Source organism: Saimiri boliviensis, chromosome 5 (assembly GCF_048565385.1).
Source record: "Saimiri boliviensis isolate mSaiBol1 chromosome 5, mSaiBol1.pri, whole genome shotgun sequence".
Classification (NCBI taxonomy): Eukaryota; Metazoa; Chordata; class Mammalia; order Primates; family Cebidae; genus Saimiri; species Saimiri boliviensis.
Window position 1 is genome coordinate 34,177,676 of NC_133453.1, and position 13,664 is coordinate 34,191,339.

Sequence of the window (13,664 nt, forward strand, 5' to 3'; positions counted from 1 at the left end):
CTATTTCTCCAGTTCCTCCTTCTCAATCTCCTTCATGAGTTCCTCTTCTTCTCCCCACCTCTGACCTGTCTTCCCAGCTTCTCTCCCCTTACTCTACTTATCCTCCCTGGGTAACCTCATTCACAGCCATGTTGATCATTAATCTTTATATAAAAATAGCTCCCATGTCTTCCATCTCTGGCCATCTCTCCCCTGAGGCTATATCCAGCTACATCCTAGACATGGCCTCATGTATCTCCCAAAGCCCCTCAAATCTATTATGTCTCTTATGATGTCACATTTTCTTCTCTTTGCCATTTAACCTGTTTGTTCCCCAATACTGCCAATTTAAGCTAGACATCACCCTTCACCAAGCCAACCAATCGAGGTACCTCTGTTGGCTTTAACTATCCTCTCTGCGTCCACATGGAGCAATCCTAGTAATTTTTATCAACTGAAGATGTATTGAAAGCATTCCCTCTCCATGCCTCTTAGCACTTTCTGGGAACAGGATCTCTGTTTATTCTCCTGACTTGATTTTTCAGTCTAGGGGATAATGACCCAGCACTTGAGCATGAAATACCAGAACTTCCATGAGCCGAGCTGTTCCTAGGCTTACCTCTCCCAACTCATCTCCCTTGCCTCAACCTTGTCATTTATGAGGAAGCTCAACAAAAGGCTCATGCTCCCCTAACACTCCATACTGCAACATGGCCTGGCCTCTTCAGACACACTATCTCACATGCCTAGAACACACTTCAAGATTTAGCTCAAGCATCACCTTTTCCAAGATGCCTTTTCACACTCCTCCAGCCTGAGAGCTGCCTCTCCTTGGTGCTACCATAACTTTCCATTTTAACCTCTAGCACATTTCATACTCTTCTAAAATTATGTATTTGTCTATCAACCTTCCCCCAAGTAGACTCTAAATTCCTCAAGTCAGGGACTGCTCATAATAGGTACTCAACTTGACTCCTTTGCATGCTAAATGTTACTGATAACTTCTGGCACATTTCCAGACCTCTAAGTACCCTGGCCATCCAATATGGCCCTTTCTCTGCCATGTGCTAATTGACTGGGAGGCTCTGCTATGGCTGTGATATTTTATTCTTCAAAATACACAGCAGTATTGGTTGCAATCATCTCGCTACAGTTTGAAACAATGGTCTCCACCAAAGTAAGAGTTAAAGGAATTGAAGACTGAAACTAAAATTAGCTCTGTCTTCCACTCAACATAGTGTAAGATTTGGCAAGACAAGTCTCTTAGGCAAGTAAACTGCTGACACAGCACAGTGAAACATAACTCAACTACAGAGGAAAACCTGCAATACCTTTACACAGGCAGTTCTGAGTTCTGCTGATTCACTCTGACTTAAAGCTGCAATAACACTTGAGTAAGGAACACCCAAGCTGACTTTGCATTTTTTTCTGCAGAGTTCACAGAATTTCGCATACAAGAAATTTAAAGTTATTCTTTATGATCTTCGCAATTTCTCAAATATTGGTTGTGGTCACCTACATTATAGTGTATGATCGTATTAACTGCTATTTTTCTTGCAAAGATGCAGTCTTGATCAAAATTCTGACAAAGCTTAAAATACTGACTATAATTTCTGTAACTCAAGAAAACCATAAAGAAAATCTTTTCACCAAAGAAAGGCTCAGTGCTAGATCTATTTGAGGCTGAAGAGCCTTAGTTAAGTCAACAGCTCTTGTTCACACTTTGTACAATGACATCTGTACAACTGGTTCCAACTTAGGAAACAGCATTTAAATATCAACAAACACATGCTCAGAGACAACTGGGTAAATTTTCATCAGGACAAAAATTTCTAAGAAACCATATTAGAGCAAATGATAAAGCAAAGAATCTTCTCAAAATAAGTATTTGCAAGTCATCACTTACTCTGTTCCTCCCACAGAAGTCATGTGAATTGCATTATAAAAAGTAAATGGAAGAAATTTCTAGACTGTAGTCAACTTATACTTGAATCAGTAATTTATCATGCTTCTTATATACAGTGATGATTATAATTAACATTTAATTAACTAGCATTTCTTCAAATGTTTATTCCATTTTATAATATATAAGTGCTGTGTTTGAGATACTTAACATGTTAAATGTCATTTATTTTAAAAAAAATTGACCATTCAGATTTTTATACTTTATGTGCTCTATAATACATAATACGCTAGAAAATAGTTGTTAAACAACAGACATTATTTTGACTAAACCAATATTATAAAAACAAAGCTTTATTGCACCTGCTTCTTAAGAGGATTATGACTAAATACTCACTTGTTCAGTATGAGGTCAAGAATGAATTTGGAGCCGAAGGCTTCAATCTGGAAGCTTGCCTGGGCCAGATGGACAGCCTATGGATTCAGAAAGACAGAAGAACCTTAACTTCCTTTCCTGTCTTTAAGACGGATTATTACCAAGAATGATATTTAAGAGGAGTAACTTTTATGTATCAATTCATTTCCTTATGTATCTTCACATAACAATTCATTTCTTTAGGAGACTAGGTACAGTATCATGGCTTTGCTAGGAAAATCTAAATATTTGGGCAGCAAAGAGCTAGTAAGACAACTCATCCTTGAAAATGAACCCACTAAGATAAAAACCAACAGCATATTCTGCTGGACTTCCAAAGTGACTGTGATGAATTATGCAAAAGTCTTACCAATTAAAGCTTGATTTCAGTCTGTTTTGTGCACAAAGATAACCAATTTTTTTTGCACACCTAAGTAAAAAATCATGTCAGTGCTCTGCTCTTCAGCAGGAATTAGAACTTTCTCTGGAACTTTCTCTAAATGATGTATCAGAAGAATGTGACAGTAAAATGGGAGAGTACAACTTTCTAACTTCAGAAAGCACTTAGAACCTGGCCTTTTGTGTATACTGAAAGTTTATGTCCCCTTTAAGAGTCATATGTTTACAAATACTGTCATTATTTTGTCTTAATTCAAAATACAAAGATAATTCCATGTAAACATGAATCCTATCTACTAGGTGTTAAAGATTATTATAGCTCACAGAAGCATCTTGAGTACTGCAAATTAACAAATCAATGAAGTTCTGTCAAAGTATTAGCTAACATAAAACTTTCCTTTGTCACACTATCAAGAAGAAAAAAAAAAAGAACAAGACTAAATGAAACACCTACACCCTCCTTCCTTGACTCACAAATGTCCTTCCTCCAGAACTGCATTCCTAAGGCACAATGTATGCTGCAAATCATCTGTGAAGTGCTCCATGCATGGTAACTGGACATCAGCATGAACACACCAGGCATCCCCCTCTTAGTACTTTCTATTCCCACCTTTCTCCCAATACTATCCCTTCTCCTCTTTGCCTTCCGCTATATTTTTGATGATTGAAACCCTCTCCATCTTTCAAAGGCATCCCACCTGCAGTGCTTTCCGTGAAGTCTTCCTTCACACAATCTTCACACTCAGGGTTTCAGAAGCACTTTATTTACTTCTCCCCGTCTCTCCTTTCCTATCTCTCCCCTGGGTGTTGAGCTCCACAACACATATCATAGTGGTCTTGCAAACAGTTCTAGATTAATGACTCTTCCCCAAAATATCTGCCCTTCCAAGTAATTCACGAAATATTCATTGTCAAGACTGTTTTGCTATACCAAACCTATAAAACACTACAAATAAACCATGACTTCTACTTTCAGTCAAGCATATTGCCAAATCAGATTGTCACTCAATAATAATCAATCCATAAATGTAAAAAGGAATGCAAAACAATGAGAAAGAAGGCTCCTAAATCCTTAATGCCATAGGAGGCCAAGTCGAATTCCAAACAACCTTCTAAAACAGGGTCACCATACTTGTGGGCCTCCTGTATCTATGCAACTACGAGAGAGAGAGAGAGAGAGAGAGAGAGAGAGAGAGAGAGAGAGAAACTTCTGTTAAGTGTGGTCTCTGTTATCCATAGCAGAACCTCTGTTCAATACAAATATCCACTAATCTTTAATGTAAATCCATTCTGTACCTTGAAGCATTAATTTTTGCATAAAGATATTTATATTGATAAATAATTTGTACAAGGAGAGATTTTTCGGCTCTGGATCCAAAAAGCTTTAATTATATAAAATTTAATTCCCGAAAATAAAATAAATCCTTAAGTATAGTTTCTCTTAAGAATATTATATAGTAGAGATGAGTTCATTAGTGGCACCCTAGTCTAAAAGAGCTGATAAATATACCTCCTTGAACATCTTTATAAACACTAAGAAGAACTTGACAGTAACCCAGTAAAAGGCTTGTTTTATAGCAAATAAGCAATGAGACAAGTACAAACACTGGCAACTCTGTTGCAAAAGAAGATAATCTGGTGGTAAATGCAGTATCTTCATTTTACAGAATTGTAGGAGTTACACAATTTGATAATTGCTAAAACAGGTTTATACCAAGTCAATGTGACTAGCTTCCATTTAACAGAATTTAATCCAAGAGCCAGCAAATCATAATTGGGTTTTTCTTTTGCTTTTGCATTCAATCATTCCATACAAACATATTAAGTCCACTTTGCATCTAAAGATAGCTGGGACATAGCTTCCACCTTCAAAGAAGTGATAGTCTCCGGAGGGGCAAGCAGAACTGCCACCTTCAGCTTGACTAATGGGCCAGAGGGACGAAGGCTGAACCCACCCAGGTGCAGAGGGGTGCAGAAAGGATCCACTGACAAGGCGCTATTTGAACAAAAATGCAAAAGATAAATAAGAATCTCGTGTCGGGGAAAAAGGAAAAAGACACTCAGGGCTTGGAGGAAAACATTTACAAAAATCATGTCAAAAATGAATGTGAGAAAAAGAAGCTTTTTAAATTTTTAAAAAATGAATATGGCCTGTAGGAAAATGCCTTTCAGATGAAATGTTAAACAATGAATCTGAAAAGGTGGGATGGAGACTGGCAGGCTTCCTGTGACATGATCAGTGTAGGAAAATGCCTTTCAGATGAAATGTTAAACAATGAATCTGAAAAGGTGGGATGGAGACTGGCAGGCTTCCTGTGACATGATCAGTGACATTTATGATCACAAACAAGGACATGTGGCCAAAACAATGGGCCTTCCCCTAAAGGACCGTTCCCTCAAACTCACTCAACACCATTTCTGGCACATGCCATCATCATTATCATTAATATAATTTAAACATCTTAACAGATTTCTCTCCAGAACTGAATCAATTTACCATGCCAGCAACAACGTATCTGTTCATCCGTAGGAAAAAAAAAAATCTGATTTTATTACATTTATCAGTCAGAATGTTTAATATTTTAATTTATTTTAATTCTAAGAGGAAGCACATTTTCTATAAAAGATTTCCTCACTATATTCATCTTCTTTGTGAATGTACCAAATGGAATTAGTATTATCTAATATATTTACATCCACTTTAAGTCATTTAAATATATCGATGTGTGTTATCTTACATTCTGTTTCTCTTTCCATTGCTATACATTCTGCAAATGTATATACAGTACACATTCTTCTCTATACCAAAATAAATACTTGACAAGTGCTACTTTTCCTTATCATTTTATTTCTGCCCTGTCTTAGACACAATTAAAATAGTGTTTAACTTCTGGACTCTATGTTATACCATTTCAATTTGTCACTTTTTCTTTAACAAAATACCATACAGTTTTTATATATGCCCATTTTAAATATGTTTTCAAACGATGTAAAGTGAGTCCTCATCATTATTATTTTATAAACCACATTGTCAGTTATAATTTTTTTTATAAAATATTGGCTTGCTTCTTCCAAATGGTAGAAAAGCTAGAAGAATGGCTGGGATGAGTACAAAGTCTTATAACACACAGCCATATCATTTTTGGTTGATTTAATAGATTTTGGAGTTAGTTAACTGACCAGCATCGATGAAATCCGCTAAAAATACAAAGACTACCTACAGTATTGTTCTTATCTTACAAAGGAACTATACAGTGAGGTTTAGAAATGTGTTCAGTAATACAAAATCAGATCCTAGGAATACTTCAGAGAAGAGGTCATGAACCACATATTAGGTCTTAATTAGTTATTTTCTCTTTTGGGATATCTGTTAAATAGCCTTGCTTTTATAAGCACATTGACTATAATAGCACTGTGGAAGAATGCAGGGTTTTACAGCCAAAGAAAATCATTTCACAACAAGAATGAGCACGTCCCTGGGCTCAGAATTACCACCCTGAAGGACTGAGAACAGCTGTTGCCTAACCACTTTAGTATTTTTCTTTTAACTCAGAATCTGGCACAGGGAAATTACAGGAGCTCTAAAAACAAAAACAATTAAACTCAATTATATACACAAACCTCCTTCATTGGAGAACAACTTACACATCTTAGCAATGTGCTTTTGTTTTTATTTTTTCTTTCTAGTAGATGGCATCTAATGGTATAACATTAAATAACTTTAAGAAGGCTGTTGGGTTCTTCAGCTAGGACTTGTTTTGTACCTTATCATCAAGCAATGTTACGACATTAAGCGATCTCATACATGCTCAGCTCTGTGTAAGGTATATTGAATAAGCTCGAGAGACATCGTTATGTTTTCTTGGAACTTATATTCTAGAATAGTTAATAAAGACATGAAAACAGAAGAAAAATAACTGGATCTAATTATAAAAATAAAAAGCAGTCATTTGCAGGATACACGTTTTCATGCAACTATGTTTCACACATAATAGGTGTTCAAACAGTATTCTTCAATACTTGGAAAGAATTTGTGAGCTCTGTAGAGTAGTACCCATAACTAGAAAAGAAAAATGGGAAATAACACTTTCCCAGAGTTAAAAAAAAGTTATAAGGCTGAATTTTAAAATTTAGTAGAAATCGAGCAACTTGGGTAACTAGCCATTTTTAATTGTAATTTGGTTTTAATCCCTCATTCTAAATTGACACACTGGTGATCGCACAGGCTTGTGTTAGGATAAAAATAATAGTGCCTCATATTTCTTACGTTTTAATCATTTCAAAGTACTATCATGTCTATCTAGAACACAGCACCCCATGCAGTTGGTAGACCAGACATTTTTATTACCCTTTTATAAAAGAGAAACATTTTTTAAAGGCACAGAGAGATTAAGTAATGTTATTGTCCAAGGTCATACATTAAAGGAAGAAATATGAAGTGTTGGTTAGTTAAATGACAAAAAGTGCCATATTTATGCCCGGAGCGGTGGCTCACGCTGTAACCCCAACACTTTGGGAGGCCAAGGCAGGAGAATTGCTTGAAACCAGGAGCTCAAGGCCAGGCTGGGCAACATAGTGAAACCCCATCTCTACAAAAAATACAAAAATTAGCCAGGTGAAGTGACGCACACCTGTAGTTTCAGCTACTCATGAGACTGGGGTGGGAGAATCACCTGAGCTCAGGGGTTTGAGGGGCTGCAGTGAGCCAAGATCATGCCACTGCACTCCAGTCTGGGTGACAGAACAAGACCCAGTCTCAAAGGAAACAGTAATAATAATTATGTGACCGATGTAGCTCAGCCACACTGAAAGAACTCAATCATTTAGGAAGGAGACAGTAAAGTAGGAAAAACAGAAAAAAGAATATAGTAACATTTTGGAAGGGTATCAATTAGCTCCACCTTAAAGTTCCCTCCCAGGTTAGCCACCATCTAGCAAATTCCAATGTGCACTTATACTCTGCAAAATTTGTAAATTTTATGTTTTTATTGCTAATTACCATTATGTATTATGCTTTGACATTGTTCAAGTTGACATGTCTTTAAAATAATATGAATCATTTTCCTGAGAAGTGAAACAGCTGCAAATGTTACATGAAGGCAGTTCTGCAAATTAGGGTAATTTGCTGAACATTCTTGCCATGAGGCATTTAAATAGGTAGTTCAAAGGAGAAAAATATTATCATGTTTTCTTCTACCACGTTCCAATTGATAGTATTATGGGCTAACCCATCAACAGATTTATATTGAATACCTACCTTATGTAAGATACTAGAGCAGATGTAAATATATAGGAGTTAGTATTTTTTTTTTTGATACAGGGTCTCGCTCTGTTGCCCAAGCTGGCATGCAGTGGTGCTATCACAACTCACTGCAGCCTTGACCTCCTAGCTGACGCAATCGTCCCACCTCAGTCTCCCAAATAGCTGGGACCATAAGCATGTGCCACTATTCCCAGTTAATATTTTTATTTATTTTTTGTAGAGACAGGATCCCACCATGTTCTCCAGGCTGGTCACAAATTCCTGGGCTCAAGCAATTCACTCACCTTGATCTCCCAAAAAGTGCTGGGATTACATGTGTGAGCCACTGTGCCCAGGTGAGAATTAGCACTGACATCAAAAAGATTATAATATGGTTAAGGAAATAAAATGAGTAACTGCAAAGAGTGAAAAATGTAATATATCAAATAATAAGAATCATTATTACTATTATTATTATAGAGATGGGTCTCACTGTATTGCTTCAGCTGGTGTCAAATTCCTGGCCTCAAGCAATTCTCCCATCTTAGCCTCCCAAAGTGCTGGGATTATAGTGTGAGCCACCACACCTGGCATAAATATTATTTGTAAAGATTCCACATATAATATAAGCAAGATTAATTACTGAATTTGGAGTATGGGCAACAAGTACATTTGAATTAATGGAGTGAGTCTGCCGGGGGCTGGAGAGAGCTGAGAATGGCTTATGAGAAAGACTTTCTTCGCATTTAAAGACAGAATTCAGACAGCTCTTCTAGGATTGATTTGATAGGATGAAATTACAAAGTGTTTCTAATTATTTGCTAACAAATAAATGCTTAAGAAATATGCTTTTAAAGTAAAACACAGGATGCCTTCCATTCTGGAGTGTTACACTGCAATGTGGATTGTGGTATGAGTTAAACATGACATTTATCATAAAATAAAACATTTCCCAAGATTAACAAGTAGGGGGAAAACATACACACCTGAAAATGCTAATGTATTTTGTTAATCAATCTATCTTTTGGCCTTAAATTAGGAAGCTTAAGTCATACCTTTCAAAGGCTATTACAAAAACAAGATCCAAACATCAGCAAACACACTCTTCTCACAGGCCACAGATGAACATCTCCCATTAAAGGAAGCAAATCATTGTTTGACTTTGTTCTCTGTGCCATCTTTTCCTATTTGGAAAAGATGGAATTTCTACAGTAAAAGAAATATAGCCTATATTCAATTATGCAATCTAATGATACAGAAAAAAGGAAAGCATGAATTAATGTGAATTTTATTTTCTGACCAAACGTTATACAAGAACTCTTTTCTGAATAAATCGATCTTAAAGAGATTCCAAATTCATCTTCCTCCCTTTCCTTGTGTACCTCAGTTTGACGTACTCTTTTTTCTGAGATGGAGTCTCGCTTTGTCATCCAGGCTGGAGTGCAGTGACACAATCTCAGCACTGCAACCTCCACCTCCTGGTTTAAAAGTGATTCTCATGCCTCAGCCTCCCAAGTAGCTGGGACTACAGGTGTACACCAACACTCCTGGCTAATTTTTGTGTTGATTTATTTATTTATTTATTTATTTATTTATTTATTTATTTATTATTAGAGACAGGGTTTCACCATATTGGCTAGGCTAGTCTTGAACTCCTGACCTCAAGTGATCCGCCCACCTCAGCCTCCCAAGTACTGAGATTACAGGAATGAACCACTGTGGCTGGCCAAGGTACTCTTAAATACACAAAAGATGGACGCTGAAGAAAAAGAGGATGTAGGCATTTATATTCCAGTGAATACATATTCCAGTGAATCACATTAGCTGCCCTATTCTTTTTAAAATTCTTCATGGCCAGCCAAAGAAGAGAAGCTACATTTAATCTTATGGTGGGTGGGGGGAAGGTCAAACTAAGATTTTCTTTAGTGATTATTTAGCAACCCTGGAGGACTCTGTAACAATACACTTCACTGACAAAGCATCCTTGGACATGTATATAAAATGTCTTCTATACATTTACCATTAGTGATTAATGTTTGCTGGATATTAAACTGGCAATGCCAACTAAAAAGAAAGACTGAATTACAAGCCTTCGGAGCACTCGCTATTTAAAATGGGCAAAGCAGAACAAGTATCACTACAGCAGTATTATTTCACTTTCATATTTTTTTGAAAGATGAGTAAAAATACAACTATGACAACAGTTACCATGGAAGCGGTTTCTTTCGGCTGCCTTCCTGAATAGTAACATTTAATTTGATGCATTAATCTAGTAGCTGAGGTGTGATTCACCTTCTTCTTTTTCCTCATCAATTCCTACATCACCAAACTGCACAACTCGAAAAAGGGTTTCTCTCTCTGCTAACATTTGTATCATAAAGCAAGAACATATTTTGTCTTTCTAGCCAGAATTATTGAACACCCACTAAATAATTTAAATAAAAGAATGGAAATAAAATATAAGTTTTGGAAAGCAAGACACCAAGCACCATGCTTAGTGTCTGTGACTCATTATACGACAGTTTTTCAAATTTGCTTATATAATGTGAATACTATCCTGAAAGAAAAAAACAGCCTCATGTGAGGCAACTCTCCTTAAGGAGCCCTACTTCCCTGGTCTGCCTACTCTGTCCTTGGAATTTTGACTATAACCACCCAGTGTACTCATGTCAATGCAAATATCTATCCAAGGCAATATAAGTTCCTGTAACTTGGGCCCGTATGATGACCACATAAGAATTAGTTAAAAATGAGTAATTCTGAAATGCAACATGAAAATTACAGTACTGTAGTTGTGCAGTCCATCTGAGCATTGTTGAATCTAGCAAACCATAAATGATACAGAGTAGATTCAAATATTAATCTCCAATTCTCCCTCATTTATAAATTACTGAAAACACATAATCAAAGAAAGCTAAGCAGATCTGACCAAGCCAGAGCTCTCTTCTCTTGAAATACCTCGATTCACTGATCCTTGTTGGTAGTTTTCATACTATTTCTACCCAGTGATTTGTGTTGGGATCTCTATACCAGAGCTGTTATTTCCATTTGCAGAATTTTTCAGGCTCTGTTTATAAGATTGCTCAAAGTTCATGTTAAATATATAGCTGTTTGACAATGATATTCCAAAGAGGCCTTTGCTTTCCTTGACTACCCTCAGCAAGTTGCATATTACTGGGGCAGAGATCCCTTTTATCTACAGAGAACTACAGCTACAGAAAGGTCAGTGTTCTCTGGTCCTCAGCCATGTCTGGCTCTGTCCTTTGCACAGAATTCTGATCTTATCTATGACTATGGATGGGTTGCATTCTATCCCTTTGGAAGAAAAGAGTAACTTTCAAATTTGGGAGTCATGCCAAAAATGGATTTCTCCATTTTAAAAGAATGCAAGTGCCAGTAGACTTCCTAAGTAACAAGATTAAGGCCTGTTTATCGACATAGAGGCCCACAATTGTCCTGTTTCACAATTTTATTTTCAAAACAAATATATGTGCTATACATACTTTACCCAAAGCTAGATGTAGAAAAGCTAATATTGATATATGACCTCATGTTCTCTAATATCCAACTTCCACAGAGCTCTGGAAAATATTAACCACTCAATTGGTATTTGCACAATTTTAAAACATTTAGAACACTGACCACTATGAAGAATATTCTATTTTCATACACAGATGATAGGTTTCACCACATCCATGTAATGTTTTAGGCTTATTACAACTCCATTTTTGGCCAGGCGTGGTAGCTCACGCCTATAATCCCAGCACTTTGGGAGTCCAAGGCGGGTGGATCACAAAGTCAGGAGTTTGAGAACAGCCTGGCCAGCATGGTGAAACCACATCTCTACTAAAAATACAAAAATTAGCTGGGCATGATGACGCATGCCTGTAATCCCAGATACTCAGGGGGCTGAGGTAGGAGAACTGCTTGACCCTGGGAGGCGGAGGTTGCAGTGAGCCCAGATCACGCCACTATATTCCAGTCTGGGCTACAGAGCAAGACTCCATCTCAGGAAAAAGAAACCTCATTTTTATTTCTAAATGTGAACCCAGAAATTACATAGAGGTTTGAAGACATACCGAAATAAAAATAGAATATATCTATTATACATCTGAGGAATATGACTATTTCCTGGATTATATATTGCCTTGTTGGCTTCTACATCACACATGAAATCATTTCCTCATTAAGCAAATAATCATGTGTGTCTCCCACATTTCAAGCAGAAGCTCTGGTCTTCCAGGGTTTACATTTTAGGGTGTGTGTTTTGTTGGGGATGACTAATGTGACCAAAAAGTAAACACAAAGTAAGTTAGATAGTGATGAGTGATATAAGTAAAAAGATTAAAGTAGATATGAGTCAAAAAAAAAAGTTAGGGAATTTGTAGAACAGAGAGGTGACAGTTTTAAAGGGATGGTCAAAGAAAGAGTCTTTGAAGAGGTGGTATTTGAGCAAAGACTAGGAGGTGAAGGTGCAAGTGAAGGAAATACCTAACAGAACCCCAGGCTGAGGGAACAGCTAGTTATAAAAGACCTGAGGCAGGGGCACACTTGGTCTATTCAAAGAATATCAATAAAAAGGCCAGTTTGGCTCAAGTGGAGGGAGACTAGAGGATTTGTGCAGGCAACAGTCACAGAACCAATGAGGGGTCAATTGTGTAGCCCCTTGTGGGCCACTGTAAGAACCCTGCCTTTTATCCTGAATGAAATAGTAATTTGCTGAGGATTTTGAGCAAGGAAGGACATGATCAGGTTTCTGTTTTTTTAAGTTCACCTGAAGCTACTGTGTGGAGAATGCACTAAAGTGGTCAGGTGGCAAGGGAGAAACAGAGTGGCCAGTGAAGAAGCTGTTGCAATAATAATCCAGGTAGGAAGTGATGGGGGTTTGACTTGGGGAACAGCGGTGTTGATGAGACTTGGTCAGATTCTGGGGAGACAGTGAAGGCAAAGTCAACAGGGCTCGCTTACAGATTAGACATGGATTATAAATGAAATAGAGGAGACAAGAAAATTCTAAAATGTCTGGCCTGAGTAACCAGAAGGAGCAAGCAATTTATTAAGACGGGGAAGACTGCAGGAGAAGGAGGTGGTGGTAGGAATTCAGGACTCTGAATCTAAGTTTGATAAGCACATTACATACCCAAGTGGAGTTGTGGAACAGGCAGTTAGACATAAAGAATAAATCTTTAAACTAATTGATATGGTTTGGATCTGTGTCCCCACCCAAATCTCATGTTCCGTTGTAATTCCCAACATTGGAGGTGGGGACTAGTAGGAGGTGATCATGAGGATTTGATGAGGACGGTTTCTCAGAGTTTAACACCATCCCCCTTGGAGCTGTCATCACCATAGTGAGTTGTCATGATATTTGACTGTTTAAAAGTGTGTGGCACCTCCTCCCCTCTCCCTTCCTCCTGTTCTGACCATGTGAATGCCTTCCACCATGGGTAAAAGCTCCCCAAGGCTTCCCCAGAAGCAGTTTCTATCATGGCTCCTGTACGGCCTGCAGAACCATGAGCCAATTAAACGTCTTTTCTTTATCAATTAACCAGTCTCAGGTATTTCTTTATTGCAATGTGAGAATGGACTAATACAGAAAATTGGTACCAAGAGCGAGAAATTGTTGTAAAGATACCTGAAAATGTGGAAGCAGCCATGAAACTGGGTTACAGGCAGAGGCTGGAACAGTTTGGAGGACTCAGAAGAAGACATATATTGTGAAATTAA

General features: G+C 37.4%; 1 protein-coding gene across 4 annotated transcripts in view; it reads right to left on the bottom strand.

Moving 5' to 3' along the window:
• ADAM23 (ADAM metallopeptidase domain 23) overlaps positions 1–13,664 on the bottom strand; it is a 167,295-nt gene that overhangs the window by 130,533 nt on the left and 23,098 nt on the right. For all 4 annotated transcript variants that reach the window (XM_003925736.4, XM_074399167.1, XM_074399168.1 and 1 more), the window contains exon 3: positions 2,279–2,355. In XM_003925736.4, coding sequence (XP_003925785.2) covers positions 2,279–2,355 — 77 coding nt within the window. The remainder of the gene's footprint in view (positions 1–2,278; positions 2,356–13,664) is intronic.